Below are 14,392 nucleotides of genomic sequence, written 5' to 3'. Positions count from 1 at the left end.
GGAATTTTCAGTTGCATGTTGTGGTGGTCAGAATCGGTTTAGTCTTCTGCTCGTTTGATCGACAGCCATTTAAGTTGATTACCAAATCAACACAACAATGTGTTTTTCCAGCACATTCTTATTGGACTTACTCATTTGATCCTGCTGGCTTTATAGAGCGTTGCTGAGTAACCTCCATTTCATTCTGCTGATGTTGATGCTCTGCTTAGTTGACATTACATTTCACTACAATGCACTTTCATCCATTTACAGTTAGGTATTAGGTGTTCTTACATTACCTATAGCCATGTGGTGCTAAGTGCCTAGCTCAAGGGGGCTCTAGGACAATGTGGGATTCGAACCTGCAACCTCCGGACTCCAAGACTGACTCTCTGACCCGTAGGCAGCTGCCCAACTTCTGCAGCCTCTCCAGCTCTTCCTGGCATGGCCTTTTTTCCAGGAACTACGCTGTGGCGGGAATTAATGAGTTTGTTTATTTGGTGCTGAGCAAGATATTGTTTTGTGAGTCCGTTGATTTGTATTGTTTCCTCATGTGTTGTTTATGAAGGCCAAAAGCCAACAATTACACGACAGGGAGTAGCTAACACACCCCGAGCCCCGACTGGAACCGGCCTGGAATGCTCTCTTTGGAGACGAAATGCTGGGGTGTAGCGTTTCCAGACAGCGTTTGAACAAAAGGCTGCTTTTGATAGAATGGAATTATAACTTGAATCGACTCTGAATATGACTTCACCTGGTGTCTCCTCGAGCGTTTCCTTAGAAATCATATCACACATGCGGATCACAATTGTTTTGGTCAATGTGGATGTTACCATGACAAGTCATTAAATCATTCATCGTCAGGGATTAATTCATTAGGATTTCATTTTAATTTCTCTCTGTGTGGTTTGGGTTTTTGTCTTGTTCAGCCAACAACAACAAAATCCTTATAACCTTACTAATGGAATGAAATGCAAAGTTATAGTTTTATCCCTTATGAAACCTAATGAAGATCCAAATATCTGACCAGCCTTGCTGTTGTGATGTGCGATTGTGCAGGACCAAGGCATGAAGACTCCCTCGGCCTCCTCCGAGCAGTGGGGATCGTACTTCGTGGACGTGCCCAAGAACGCCGCTGCAGGGGAGCAGGAGGGGCTCAAACTGAGCTGGTGTACCCACAGCATCCACACGTACAGCACCATGGCCATACCCAGCGTGGAGACCATCGCAGGTATGGTAGAACATTTTGTTGAAAGTCTGTGTGAAATTAAACATTAAAAGTCTGTTATGAATCATCCTCCACACATGCGTACAGCACCATGGCTATAGCCTGACTCTCGCTAGACGTGTGAGCTCACGAAAAACGGAAACACAAGGGTCTGGAGGAGGATCTTCGCATTCGCCCTACACAGGGCTCTAAATTAACTTTTTCCATCACCAGCCAATTTGGCTAGTGGACATTTTTTCTTACTAGCCATTTAGCCATATGCCTACATAATAAGCATATTATATATTTTTTAAATTATTTTTTTAACTTCTGCTTTATTTTTTACTTTCATTACTAATCAATGTCATTCATTTTCATTCCATTCCTCTGAAAACAGTGAATCACATCACAAGCCTCTCACATAACAGACCTTTAACATACAGTAGCCTAACCAAACACACAGCCAAACACTACAAAACCTCACATACGCAGACCCCAAGGAAGGAAGGAGAAGAGATGAGAGGAAAAGGAGAGGAGAGAGGAGGAGCTCTTCTCTACCATGCGCAACAAAATGACAAGAAGTCTCGCGTTCAAAAAGGCAGCCTGTTACAGCAAGGTTCGTGATAGTAGCCTCCAGTATGGAGTTGCTGCTGTCAGCATCAAACCTGTCGCTTCTATGGGATCTGTCGCTTTTGTCATCTGATTGGCCGAAATGAACGATCCATGTTTTAGGGGCTGTCCATGGTGGGAGGCTACGTCGTGACGCTAGTGTCCATGGGTAATGTAGGAAATCTCGCAGTCTAACGTTCGTCATAGCAGCGGTTTGCCGTTCATAATTTACTGTACTCGGGCGCTACTAGCCAAATTGGCGGGTAGTTAATTTTTTCTACTAGCCAAAATGAATTTTCACCCGTGTTTGGCGGGTTGGCGTGTGTTAATTTAGAGCCCTGAAACAAAACAGCTGTTTAAACAGCAATTGCTGCTTGTTCTGTCGAGATGAGCTGCCTCGTCAAGATGTGCTACCAGTAGCCTAACTCGACAGTGGTTGTCGAAATTAGCTACCTTGATTTTCATTCTGTGGTGACGTTTCACATCAATAACTTGCCGATAGAATATTGATTGTTTGTTTATTTTATTTAGGGCCTACTGTTTTAAAACGAGCAGCGTGTCTCGTCCGAGCCTTCCGGAGGAGTTTATAATAATAGCCAACTCAATATGATATAGCAACGAACACAGCTCCTTTGGGTAGGCTATATGAAAAAATCCGCAAATATTTAAATCCAAGCTGAATGCTTCTGTTCCCAGGACATGACACGAGTCATAATCTAAGTGAGAGCTTTTGTTTATTTGGTAGGTCTACACGTTTCGGGCTGAGGCATGCCGCATAAGTAGAAGTTTAATGCAACGTCGGGTGTGGGAAATTGCTCGCATTTTCTTAAGCAGAGCCATCCTGTCTAGGCCTACATTTTTAGATAGTAGTAGTTCAGGTACACCGCGCTCTTCCGTGTGGTGCGTCTCCAGTTGAATAACTTAGAAGGTGAGAAAGTGGATCGCACTCGGGTTCTTCTTTTCAGACACTGACGAAGGCAACAGTCGAAACGTTTGTCTAAACTTCTGCTGCTATGTAGAAAATAAAAATAAAAAGAAGAACCGAAGTGAGATCCACTTTCTCACCTTCTACATTGTTAGATGCCATTGGTTATTTAGGAGAAGTGAAATGCAACGAGAGATACTCTAAATTGGGTCTAGGTCAGATTTTCTTAAATCAGTAGGGTTGCTTATTAGATGTCAGGCTATTTTAGAATAAGTTTCACGGGGGGTAATTTTGCGCAAGGAAATGTAGAGGGTGTGCGCAAAAAATGACTCTGTGCTGTTGTGCAACGCATCTCTCTCACCAGCGTATTTGGCACGGATGTCTCCCTGTTCTGCAGACCTTACACCTATTACTTATAATAGCGCTGCGTTGTTACAGTTGGTATTGTGTGTGCATGCTCAGTAGCTAAAAGGAGCTCATCTCAACAGGGAGCTCAGATCGACAGTACACTGCTCACTCATCGACATTCATTATTTTCGAATCTGTCAGTTTTGCCTGAGATTATCTTTAGGATGCATGTCCCTGGAGACTGACACTAGTTTAGGCCACACCTGATCAAAGATGATGTTTCACATGTCAGGTTGAAGAATGGATGTAGTCGTGGTTCACACCTGTCTAGAGAATCTGGTGATATGAGGAGCATGCTCCTCAACACCTCTCAGCTGTCAGTTGGTATGTTCAAACAACAGTTTTTATCTGAGACCCTACCAGAGTTTACAACAGTTAATTTATCTTGTAGTTTATCCAAAGTCATCTGAAACGTCTTATGAAACAGCCATCTGATGTCATCAAAGAATGTTGATTAGTGGGACTCCATCCATGGCGCTCTCAATCACTATGAACGCTGCTCTCGTCTCATCCCCGCTCTTTTGTGGATTGACATTTTCATGATGATTTGTGTATGTATTTTTTTGCCTCTCAGATCTTCCTCTGGACTACAAATTCCCACGGTTCTCTCCCGATAAGCCCAGTACGACAGGCTACTACCCTCGCCCCCCTGACTCCCTTCTGAAGTGGGATCAGAGCAACCCCTCGGTCTGACCCCATCAATCCCAGCGCTTGAGTCCGGCGTGGGGCCTCCAAGATGGCCGACTGCCCTGCATTAACTCTCCCCTCCTATCCCTCCACCCCTCTCATCTCCCTCTGGAGCGCGTAGATAGATAGAAAACCATGTGAATGTACTGCCATCGTAAAGCGAATACGCATCTCTGTGTTAGGTCTGTTTTAGACTTTTCCTGTCATCCTATTCGGGGGGAAAAATAAGACTTGTTTTGTGTGTGTATGTGTGTTGGAGTGTTGCCTTAACACTCTGATGGATCAACTGTCAAGTACCTCCTGGTTCAAGACCTTGAAATTGCAATGGAGTTCTCAAACTGTTTAAAACTTAATTATCTGCATACAACCATTACTTAATTCTGCACTATGTTGGTTGGTGTGTTTGGGTTTGCCTTCTGTTTATTTGAATTGCTGATAACTCCATCCATAAACCATAACCAAGCACTAACTTGGATTACATTAATTTCGGGTCGTTTTTTGTCTTTCTTTTCAAACCTGTTGTGTTATACAGTATGCCTTGTTTACCATTTGATTCAAGTACCTCATGATGCCTTAATCATGAATAAAAAATACTCATTGTATTGATTATTTTAAATCTTGCACAGTGTATGCCATGATTGGATGTTTGCGTTGGAGATATATTGTGTTACACAAAAGCTCCATTCAGTAATAATAACTCATTCCTTTGCGTCTGCCATAATTGGAAATGTTTGTGAACTTACAAATATGTGTGATCACGTCAGTCATTCATCTCGAAGTTGACTTAAAAAATTAAGTTACATGTGGAGAAAAAAAAAAGTTGAAAAGCTTGTCAGTGTGTACTGTATTGTTATAGTATAATGTACTGTTGAGTGACTAACTGTACTGTATATCTGTGGGATAAATATGTGCCATATTTTATGCAGAAGCAATGTCAGCTGTGTTTTAACTGACCACTGAATGAAGTTGAATGTTTCTTTTTTCATTATTGGTTTGAACGAGAGCTGACTCCTAGGTCGTGGCTTTATACAGTATGTATTGGTTGAAGCAGCTCTTGGCAAATAAGCACAGTTAAAAGCCAAAATGAGGTGAACACGTTTTGTCTAAAACATTTTTTTTTATATTTTGTGTGTATGAGTTTGATTAGCTATTAGTTGCTGTTTCATTGGTGTTATATCCTGCTCTTCTCTCTCTCTCTTTCTTTTTTAGTTATGTTGTCCATATAGATGATATTTTCTAAAAAAAAAAAAAAAATAACTGTTTGGATTGTGTTGTCCTAATTCATAGTTTGTACTTGACATGATGCAGGGGCAGTGTTATTCATCTCATCTGTGGAATAAACCAATACATACAACTACTGCTGTGATCCTCTTTGTATCTCCCAAAGTGTCTAGAGATGGAATATGATCAATGCAATGCAGTTTTAACATATGAGAGCCTAAATAAAGACCACAAATGAAATGAGTGTTTTTGTAACCCAGAGGCTTGGGCTTCATGCCTCCCTCGGCTCTTGTGTCCTTGAGCTCCGTGCAGTTGTAACGGAGACCAACTAGCAGAGTTCGGCGTGGAATGTTAGTAAACCTCCCTCCCGAAGCCTCAATACAGTGCGTTAGCATTGGGCTATCGGACCGGCCCTTTAGCTCAGCGTGTGACTCCCTTTGCCGAACCGATGTAGTTGACGAGTTGGCAGGTTCGCGCCCCGAGGGGGACGAACTGTGCAGGAACACCTCCGTCACACAGTAATCCTTCCTTGATGTTGCATTACATTACAAACTACGAACCAATGGTCCTAAAATCACCACAGTCTGAGATGCTGGTATCCCTTACGAAATACTACAAAGTATGATCCATTTTCTATCTTCCATAAATGTCTGACAACCTCACAGACTTCGAGCCAATGGTCCTGATATGCCCACATTCAGATTAAGGAGACCCATGGAATTAAATACTACTAATGTATCTCATAGATGCACATGACTGTGGTATCCCCAGTTGCTCTACTGGTTGCTAATTTCAGCCTAATCAGCTCCGACCTCAACACAAGACCACAAGGCAAGAGGTGCAAAAACGAGTTCTGAGAAATAGATCTAAAGAAAGATATTTTAGAAAGGCGAGGCAAGTGCAGATGAAGGGCAATGTATGTAAAAGATCAGCACAACATTGACCCACATGACAGGAAGAACACTGGCTCGAGGTGACGCAACTAAGACGAGTGTCACATTGATTGGCATCGAGATTATGAGTCATAATTCAAAAGATGAAAGGCCCATTCAGTAAGCATTTGTATAACCTTTAAGGGTAAAAAAGCAGCATGTACTGTCATCTATCCACTTTACTTGACTTTTGCATCACAGACACTGCTATCTGTGATATGATCAGAACATCACAGCAAATTTGAAAACCATATCCTGTGCTCAGGGCCGGCCTAAGCCTTTATGGGGCCCCAAGCAAAATTTCACCCAGGGCCCCCCAACCCCACTACCTACTCAGCATCAGAAGTTTCACAAAACTATGTTTGTGTATTTGTTATAGTCTATGTTTATTGTAGGTTTTTTTTTACAATTAAAAGTGGTAGGCCTACATGAAAAATGACATTGAGGTGTCCCCTGATATATAATGGCTTCTGTATCCATTGTGGCAGTAAGTGGTACATGAGAAAGAAATATGACTAGGAGTTAATCATTTCTTCCTAGAACTTTGCTGCTCACGGGGGCCCCTGGAGGCACGGGGCCCCTAAGCCATCGCATATTTCACTTATGCCTTGGGCCAGCCCTGCCTATGCTTCACTGAGAACTGATAAAAGAAAATGGAAAACAGAATGTAGAGGACAAGAAGAGCAAGTGTCTGTAGCAGTTTAGTTTGTCTCTAGCAGTTAATTTGGACAAGCGCCAAATATAAGCACCGGTCTGCTATCTTTTTGTCTTGGGTGAAAATGTTGTGTAAAATAGTCTCACACACACAATCACACTCTCTCTCTCTCTCTCTCTCTCTCTCTCTCTCTCTCTCTCTCTCTCTCTCTCTCTCTCTCTCTCTCTCTCTCTCTCACACACACACACACACACAGGCACAATTTTCTAAATATTCAGGATACAGATATGCTACTGAATGTGCTCTGTGTATGTGTGTGTGTGTGTGTGTAGGGGGGGGGGGTGCGATAGGAGATCAGAACAACACAATAATCAACACATATTAGTACATTAACAACATGTCCGCCGCATATTGCTGTTTTCAAATTCATCAACTGAAAACGACACTTCACTGATGACGTTGCCCAGTCTTTTTAATCCCCTTTCCCCTCCGCGCCTCCTTATAAGCCACAGATGGTGACGTTTCCTAACCCACAGACCTCTCCTCCCGTAGCGCAGCAAAGCGGGGCCGCCTCAGAGAAGAAGTGAACGCTAAGATGTATCGATGGAAAAGGTAATAAATGGAGGGAATGGAATGTATCAATCAGACCCTCGATGAGTCGAACAACATCGATGGACAACATGGCACCAGCGGAGTAGGAAGGTAAGGTCCTATCTTCAAAGCATTTGGAAGCAAATTGGGGGTACTTTGTGGTCGAATCCTTGATGAAGTTATTCTCTCAGAAAATACAGTGGGCTGAGTTGATAGGTCTGCCCACTTGGAAAATTGTTGCGCAGAGGTTCTGTAGTTTTAGCCTGCTTAGAAGTTAGTCGGTAGCCTGCTTTTTCTTAGAAAATCATTTTGTCATTATGTGCCGGTTATTCAACATGAAACTGGAAACATCACCAGAATTCACACAGGTCACATCTGAACTGGTTTTGAATATTGAAACGGCATTAATGCGAGACTTTATTAACATGGAAATGACAACATAAAATAGATTGAACATAGGTATTTTTAAAATCCTCGATCTAAACTTGGAGAATACAGTATTCTCCAAGTTTAGATCGAGGATTTTAAAAAGAAGCCTAGATTGGATGGTTATGGGAGCGCGTGTTGTTCATGAAAGCAGAACATGAGAACATCAACGATATGGTTACATTGTAGCCTTGCCACTATTTATTTAATAGCCTACCACAAAATCTGTTTCGGGAGGCTGTGTCTCGTAGCCCACTCCCCACCATAGTAGCAACATTTGTGAATCAAAGATGTACCAAATAATTCGCTCAGCGCGCACGAATTGCTCACTCATTCACGCGCAATTAGCTCACGTGAGCCTTCTCCAAATAGGCCTACTGTTAAATGAATCGGAAAAGTAAGCAAGGCTACATGTTTGAGTCTCAAGTTGGAGGTTTTTTTTAACACAGCATGGAAACCACTGAACATGACTTAACCTATCACCTAGGCCTGCATAGTTCAAACTTCTTTTGAAACGTTGGAGTACACTGACAGAATGTAGCAATCCAATCATCTTGGTTTATTTTAAAGCTGAAAATGAACTTGTACGCCTATAGATTCGTTTCAAACATGTGCATGTGGGTTCCTTCCATGCTTATGCAAGTCCTCTGAGCTGAACTCCAAGGCTGAGGTATTCGGCTGTGTGTCCATCAGGAAAGAATGTGCCAGGTCAAAGGTTAGCTTGTTCCTCACCTCTTCCAAAGTTATGCTAGACTGAATATGTCAAAATAATCGATTCGAACCCAGTAAAACCTAGCCTACTCTTAAAGATTAATAATAATTTCGATATGTTCCCCGTGTGACACTCAGTAGCCTATGCCAAAAATAGTGACGAATAGTTGCGTTTTGAACCCCACAAGTAGGCCTATCCAGACTTCTTGGAAATGCCTTTGGCAGTGATGAGGGACTATTGAACTGACATTCGGTCATGGACAGTTATCATAGGCCTCATCTTCATACTCTCACAACCCTGGCACAAGCATTCTGCTTCAATGCTGCTTTAATAAAGTGTAGGCCTATTTGTGCAAATAATTTAAAGAATAACTGTAATGCTGTATGAGTAGGAATTTTGGCGGAATTTTTGGTTTTTCTCATTCGTACGATTTGTCGTCAGACATTCTGAGACCAACTGCTCTGCCAAAACAATCACTTGAGCCAAAATGATCAGGGATACAGCTGGGCTCAATTATTCAAGGCATGCAGGGCCTTTGTATGAGGAGCAGGGGAAAATATGGCTTGGTTTTTGGGGGAAGGAAAAAAAAAGCAGAAGGGGAAAAAAAACTCTTTCTTTTCTTTTTCCTTCACTCAGCTGAGTCTGGAAATGCTGCAGCAGAGTCGCTGATGTCATGATGAGGACCTATACCCGTGGGGCCCCCACAGTCTTCTTCATAAGTCTACTGTGGGCCACCGTCGCCGTGGGCCCAGCGCTGAGCGCCGTGGAGGTGGACTCCAGCGGGGGCATCCCTTTCCTGGGCGGCAACTACAACGGGCACCCCATGCTGTACTTCAGCCAATCGGACGTGGAGGACCTCCAGAGGGCCGCGGCCCAGACCCACCAGGGCATCGCCGGCCGCATCCGTGAGGCTGGGGAGGCCATGCTGGAGCACCCCGAGGAGTACCTGCCCCCCTGGAGCCCGGCCGAGTTCAGCGCCCGCTGGAACGAGGTGTATGGCAACAACCTGGGAGTGCTGTCCATGTTCTGTCTGCTCTACCCTCACCGGGCCGGCGCGCTGGATTTGGTCAAGGACTACATGGAGAGGATGGCAGCTCAGCCCAGCTGGTGTGTATGCTGTGTTTGTGTTTGTTTGCTTGTTTGGTCGTTGGCTCTGACATGTGTGAAGCTGTGAAAGGGTGAGGTTTGGTAGAGGTGTGCAAACAAATAAGACAATATAAAGACTTTTACTGTCATTATACAAGATATAATGAGATTTCAAGCCTCCCTATGAGGCTCACAGAGTCCTTGATAGATGAACACAGTCCTACAAGTGTGCATCGCCCTTCAGTATTGTGATACTGTATGATTGGGGAAGAAGCTGTTATACAGGTGTTATACAGTAGGTAGGATTGTGGTCCAAAGTGGTACTGTGTGACCACATTTTTTGGTATACTGCATTATTGTATAGCATTGTGGCCTTTTTTTGGGTACAATTCCGAATATAAAATCAAACAGGCACTGAGTTTGCTAGCTATTGAATTTCAACATGTCTTAATTCTCTATATCCTGTTGATATCAATGGGAACAGAATTTCATTTTTTTTCAGTTTCCTTAATCTGTGATAACATATCAAGGTCATTGCATGAATTTTGCTCATATTTGAGCTATACCGGCCACCTTACACTTTTAGTCTTGTGCCAAAAGTAGCCTACAGGTCACTTTAGGTTAGCATATGATATTGTCATCAGCATTGAAAATGCCCCCTAGATGCCCCCCCTTAGACAGGATATCCCCTGTCTCTATTAATGTACAGCCCAACGACCTGCACTCTGGGAGTTGGACTGAATAGCAGCCCCTTTCCATGGTGGACATTCATCTTCCCCGGGCGCATTTGTCAGTGACAAGAGTTGAAGAGAGCACAACGCGCTCCCTTCACTCTGCAATGCAGCAGAATGGTGGTGCTGCTGCAGGAAATATGTTTTGCAGATGTGTGACTGCACTGGTGAACATGTCGGCCCTTGAAAGGAAATAAAAATGGACAGTAGTAGTGAGCTGAATATCCTGTGGATGTGTGAGGCATACAGTACGTTAGACCTTGGTGCTGTAGAACAGCTTGGCAGCCCGAGGCGAGGCGGTGGGATTGAGGAAATCACTTCATTGTGACACGGGATGTACTGCATGAACCCCATTGTAGCATTGGTTGCGCTTTACTTGACGCTGGTGTCATATGTATGACATAACAGTGTCATAATAGTGTCAAAACGGTGTCGTGACACAGTCATGAACGAGTCATAAACTTAATGTCAATGTCATAAGCGTTTTATGACCCTACTGAAAATGAGATGTTGCATCTCAAGAGGCATTCCCCATGTACAAATAAAATAAATAAATAAATAAATGAAAAGTTGACATTGTAAGGTCTGATTTTACCATAACCATGACATTGATATAGGGTTTATGACACATGCATTATGACAATGTTATGACATTGCTATGTCATACTTATGATGCCACCGTCAAGTAAAGTGTTACCGTAGCATCTCTGCATGAATCTACATCCTGTATATCTGACTTGAGCCTGTCAAGGGGGAAATTATGTCTTCTTCGCTTCACATCTCTGTTAATCTTGTAGGTGTTTGCAAAACATTTCAGGCATGCATCTGCGAGTGCGATGCATCTCTAAATGATGAACCAAACGGAAGTTAGTGTTATTATGGTAGCAGAGACTGTAAAATGCGGTGAAGAATTGTGCTAAGACATGCAGTAGTGATATTGCACAGTATGATAACACTTATCAAGTGTCCACAGTGATAAGGGAGGAAGAATCATGCTTATACTGTATGTGATCCCATGATACACTGGAGTTGTACAGTCAAAAATTCAAGTTATTTTCAGTCATTTATTACTGAATAGAGGACATTATATTCATTTAGAGCAACATTAGTAAGTAATGCATGTTGGAGTAATGCATCATATCATGAAAGCTTCATGTGAGTACTGAGTTTTAAAAATTCTCTCACGTGGGACTTGGGAGGTTGTGCCTGTGGCTTTTTTCAGTGCGTGTTTCCAACAGGGGTGCTGTGAGGACTTTTATTGTGGTTTTAAGAAGTCAGCCGCTACAGACCGAAGTGAACCAAAATAGTACACATGCACTTCTCGGGTTGTTTTAGTCCTCCACCACCACTGCTGAAAAAACTGAAATCCGCCAAGCATGTGTTTTCACACTTTAATAAGGTGTAATGCGAGGTTCTTGCCTTACACGCTCTTTCATTGAAATACCAGAGCCTCTCAAGAAACCTTAACGGTGACCATACAAATTAGCTGTGGCGTCTTTGACCTTAAAATCATTTCCACACAGAACCAGACAGGAACCATATTTTTTCAGTAAATGCCCAAATCCTGGATTGAAGGCTAGGTTTGGATCTTTACTGTGCATGTCTCGTATAGTATGTTCATTACAACTGGAAATGAACCTGCTGAAGCACGATATTGGTCCAGGTTTTAGTTCATTCCTTAAAATAGTTCCAAGGCATATCCTGGGGGATTTAGTGGGAACAGATTAGTTACTAGAACAAATCTTCCATGTACTGTATTTTTGACACAAACATAACATTGTAAGTTATTTTCAGTATTGTAGTGTAGGCCTACCCATTTTTTACCTTCATTGGACCAGGACTGTGTATCAGGAACTGAAAATATTTACTACTTTTCTTCCATTCCTAATAAAAACAACAGAGGTAAAACACAAATTAATCCTATATATTGACTCCACCCCTACTTGTAACTAGACATGAGTCTGGATTTATTTGTCAATCAAAACTCATAATTGGTAGCTAAGCACAATTCATCAGATAATTCCCAGAGGTAGGCTATTATCTTGACTAATGTCTGTACTCAGTGCACTGTATAACCCCACTGGCATATTTTTGGGCTCAGACATCAGGGGTAATCTGCCCATAAATGAACTAGTAATTGGTAATTCATGTACTGCAATGAATGCTTCTTAGATAATCCACTAAAACAAGAAAAAAAATCCATACAAATGTGGCATTAGCTGTCGTTGCGCCACCCTGACGTGTGCTACCACTAAAACGTCATTGACCCTGTCCTTGTTGGCCACGTGTCAGGTTGGTGAAGGATGCTCCGTGGGACGAGGTGCCCATGGCCCACTCCCTGGTGGGCTTCGCCACGGCCTACGACTTCCTGTACGAGTACCTGAGCAAGCGGCAGCAGGAGCGTTTCCTGCAGGTCATCGGCAACGCCTCGCGCTACATGTACGAGAAGTCCTACCACCGCGGCTGGGGCTTCCAGTACCTGCACAACCACCAGCCCACCAACTGTGTGGCCCTCCTGACGGGCAGCCTCGTCCTCATGACCCAGGGTGAGTGTCCTCCTTCCTGTATAGATGGGTTCTCTTTTTTTTTGTTTTCCCCTGCCTGCGCCACCTTGGCTGCGCACAACTCAACCTCTGATTGTTGGAAACCGCTGTCGGTCTAAAAATTAGCTCACGTGGTTGGCTGCCAGTGTCTTGCCCCTCCTCACAACACTGTGTTTGTAAACACAAAAAACGTGTATACTGCATATGATTCGGTAATGTAGATAGTCGAGGCAAGACAAGGCCATTTTATTTGTATAGCGCATTTCATACACAGATGCAGTTGAATTTGGTAGCGTAGTATCATTCCTACGTGCCACTTTTCGACTCACAGGCAGCAATATTTGACCGCTGCACTCGTAACCACGCCCTCACGGTAACATGACTTCACTGGTATTAAGTTCATTATGTCTAACTGTTTAACTTAAACACTTAGGGGTTTCTTTTGCCTTAAGACATGTAAAAGTTTTTATCTTGTGTAACACCGTCGAAACATGTCAGGTAAAAGATAAAAACTTTTACATGTCTTAAGGCAAAAGAAACCCCTAAGTGTTTAAATGACTTCACTGGGTTCCAGACGTGTCAAATTAAAGTGAAAGTCAATTCATGGTGTACTGTAAGTACAGCACTATTACGTAGTTTTTACATACTTTGTACCTAATGAGGTAGATTGACTGTGTTGTTACTGAAAAACACTAAAAACAAGAACAAGAACCCACCACAAATTTGATTCAACGAGCACTGAGTCAGCTGATTGTAAGACAAGTACACCAGTCTACTTTTTACTCAGATAAGGTACATATACTGGAAGGAAACAGTGTTTCTTTGTTTACGTTTGCTTTTATTTTTGACACCTCTACTGGGTTCACCTAGGTTTAGGGAAGGGTCTAGGTCTAGGCGATAGTGGTGTGCATTGGCACTGCCCTCACGATTCGATTCGATTACGATTCGGGAGGTAGCGATTCCATTCGATTCTATGATGCATTGCAATGCAATACATTGCTACTGAAGGCAAAGCAAATGTTTCATTAGTCTTAATACAAGTACTCAGATACTGAGCAACATTTTATTGGCTGTTTTCTATATCAGTCTTGCCGTTTTCAATGCTTTGAAGTGCTTTTATTTAATTTAATATTCATTTGCTCCTGAAATATCCACGGAAGTAATTGAAACTTAAAAAAATTGCTGCATCGATTCTGGAACTTGCCGCATTGAATTGAATTGTCCATGCCCCGCATTGTATTGCATGGCCGAATCGATTTCTGTTTACACCACTACAAGGCGAAATCATCAACATGAAGTGCGACGAGTACTAGTATGCCCTCGGCGTTCAACATTGCCGTCTCAACTGCACTGCCTTACTGAATGACAACTAGCACAGTTCACAGTTCAGTATAGAACGTCACGTTAGTAAACCTCCATCCCGAAGCCTCATACACCTGCAATGGTGACTGCATCTGCCTATGCTCTCGAACCTCCATCCCGAAGCCTCATACACCTGCAATGGTGACTGCATCTGCAGTGGTGACTGCATCTGCCTACGCCATTGAGAGTAAATATTTACTGTCAACGGCCTACGCTCTCGGCCTAGACCTTTAGCTCAGTGCTTTGGTTCCATGTCACAATTTCGAGCTCCAAGTGACAAAATAGTGCAAGATGACCTCCATCTGTATCTTGTACACC

At 42.9% G+C, this 14,392-nt stretch overlaps 2 protein-coding genes across 2 annotated transcripts in view; both read left to right on the top strand.

Moving 5' to 3' along the window:
• The window catches only part of nt5dc1 (5'-nucleotidase domain containing 1), a 73,945-nt gene extending 68,693 nt beyond the window's left edge, over positions 1-5,252 (top strand). Inside the window, exons 11-12 of the mRNA XM_063223106.1 lie at positions 1,039-1,210; positions 3,703-5,252. Of these exons, the coding sequence (XP_063079176.1) occupies positions 1,039-1,210; positions 3,703-3,821 (291 nt within the window). The 3' untranslated portion in view covers positions 3,822-5,252. The remainder of the gene's footprint in view (positions 1-1,038; positions 1,211-3,702) is intronic.
• Positions 5,253-7,146: 1,894 nt separating this feature from the next.
• The window catches only part of dse (dermatan sulfate epimerase), a 31,216-nt gene continuing 23,970 nt past the window's right edge, over positions 7,147-14,392 (top strand). The window contains exons 1-3 of the mRNA XM_063223101.1: positions 7,147-7,325; positions 8,989-9,459; positions 12,462-12,715. Of these exons, the coding sequence (XP_063079171.1) occupies positions 9,026-9,459; positions 12,462-12,715 (688 nt within the window). The 5' untranslated portion in view covers positions 7,147-7,325; positions 8,989-9,025. The remainder of the gene's footprint in view (positions 7,326-8,988; positions 9,460-12,461; positions 12,716-14,392) is intronic.

The sequence above is a fragment of the Engraulis encrasicolus genome, chromosome 18 (assembly GCF_034702125.1).
Source record: "Engraulis encrasicolus isolate BLACKSEA-1 chromosome 18, IST_EnEncr_1.0, whole genome shotgun sequence".
Taxonomy (NCBI): domain Eukaryota; kingdom Metazoa; phylum Chordata; class Actinopteri; order Clupeiformes; family Engraulidae; genus Engraulis; species Engraulis encrasicolus.
The sequence above is the reverse complement of the archived record's forward strand: the minus strand, read 5'-3'. Positions and strand labels throughout refer to the sequence as shown.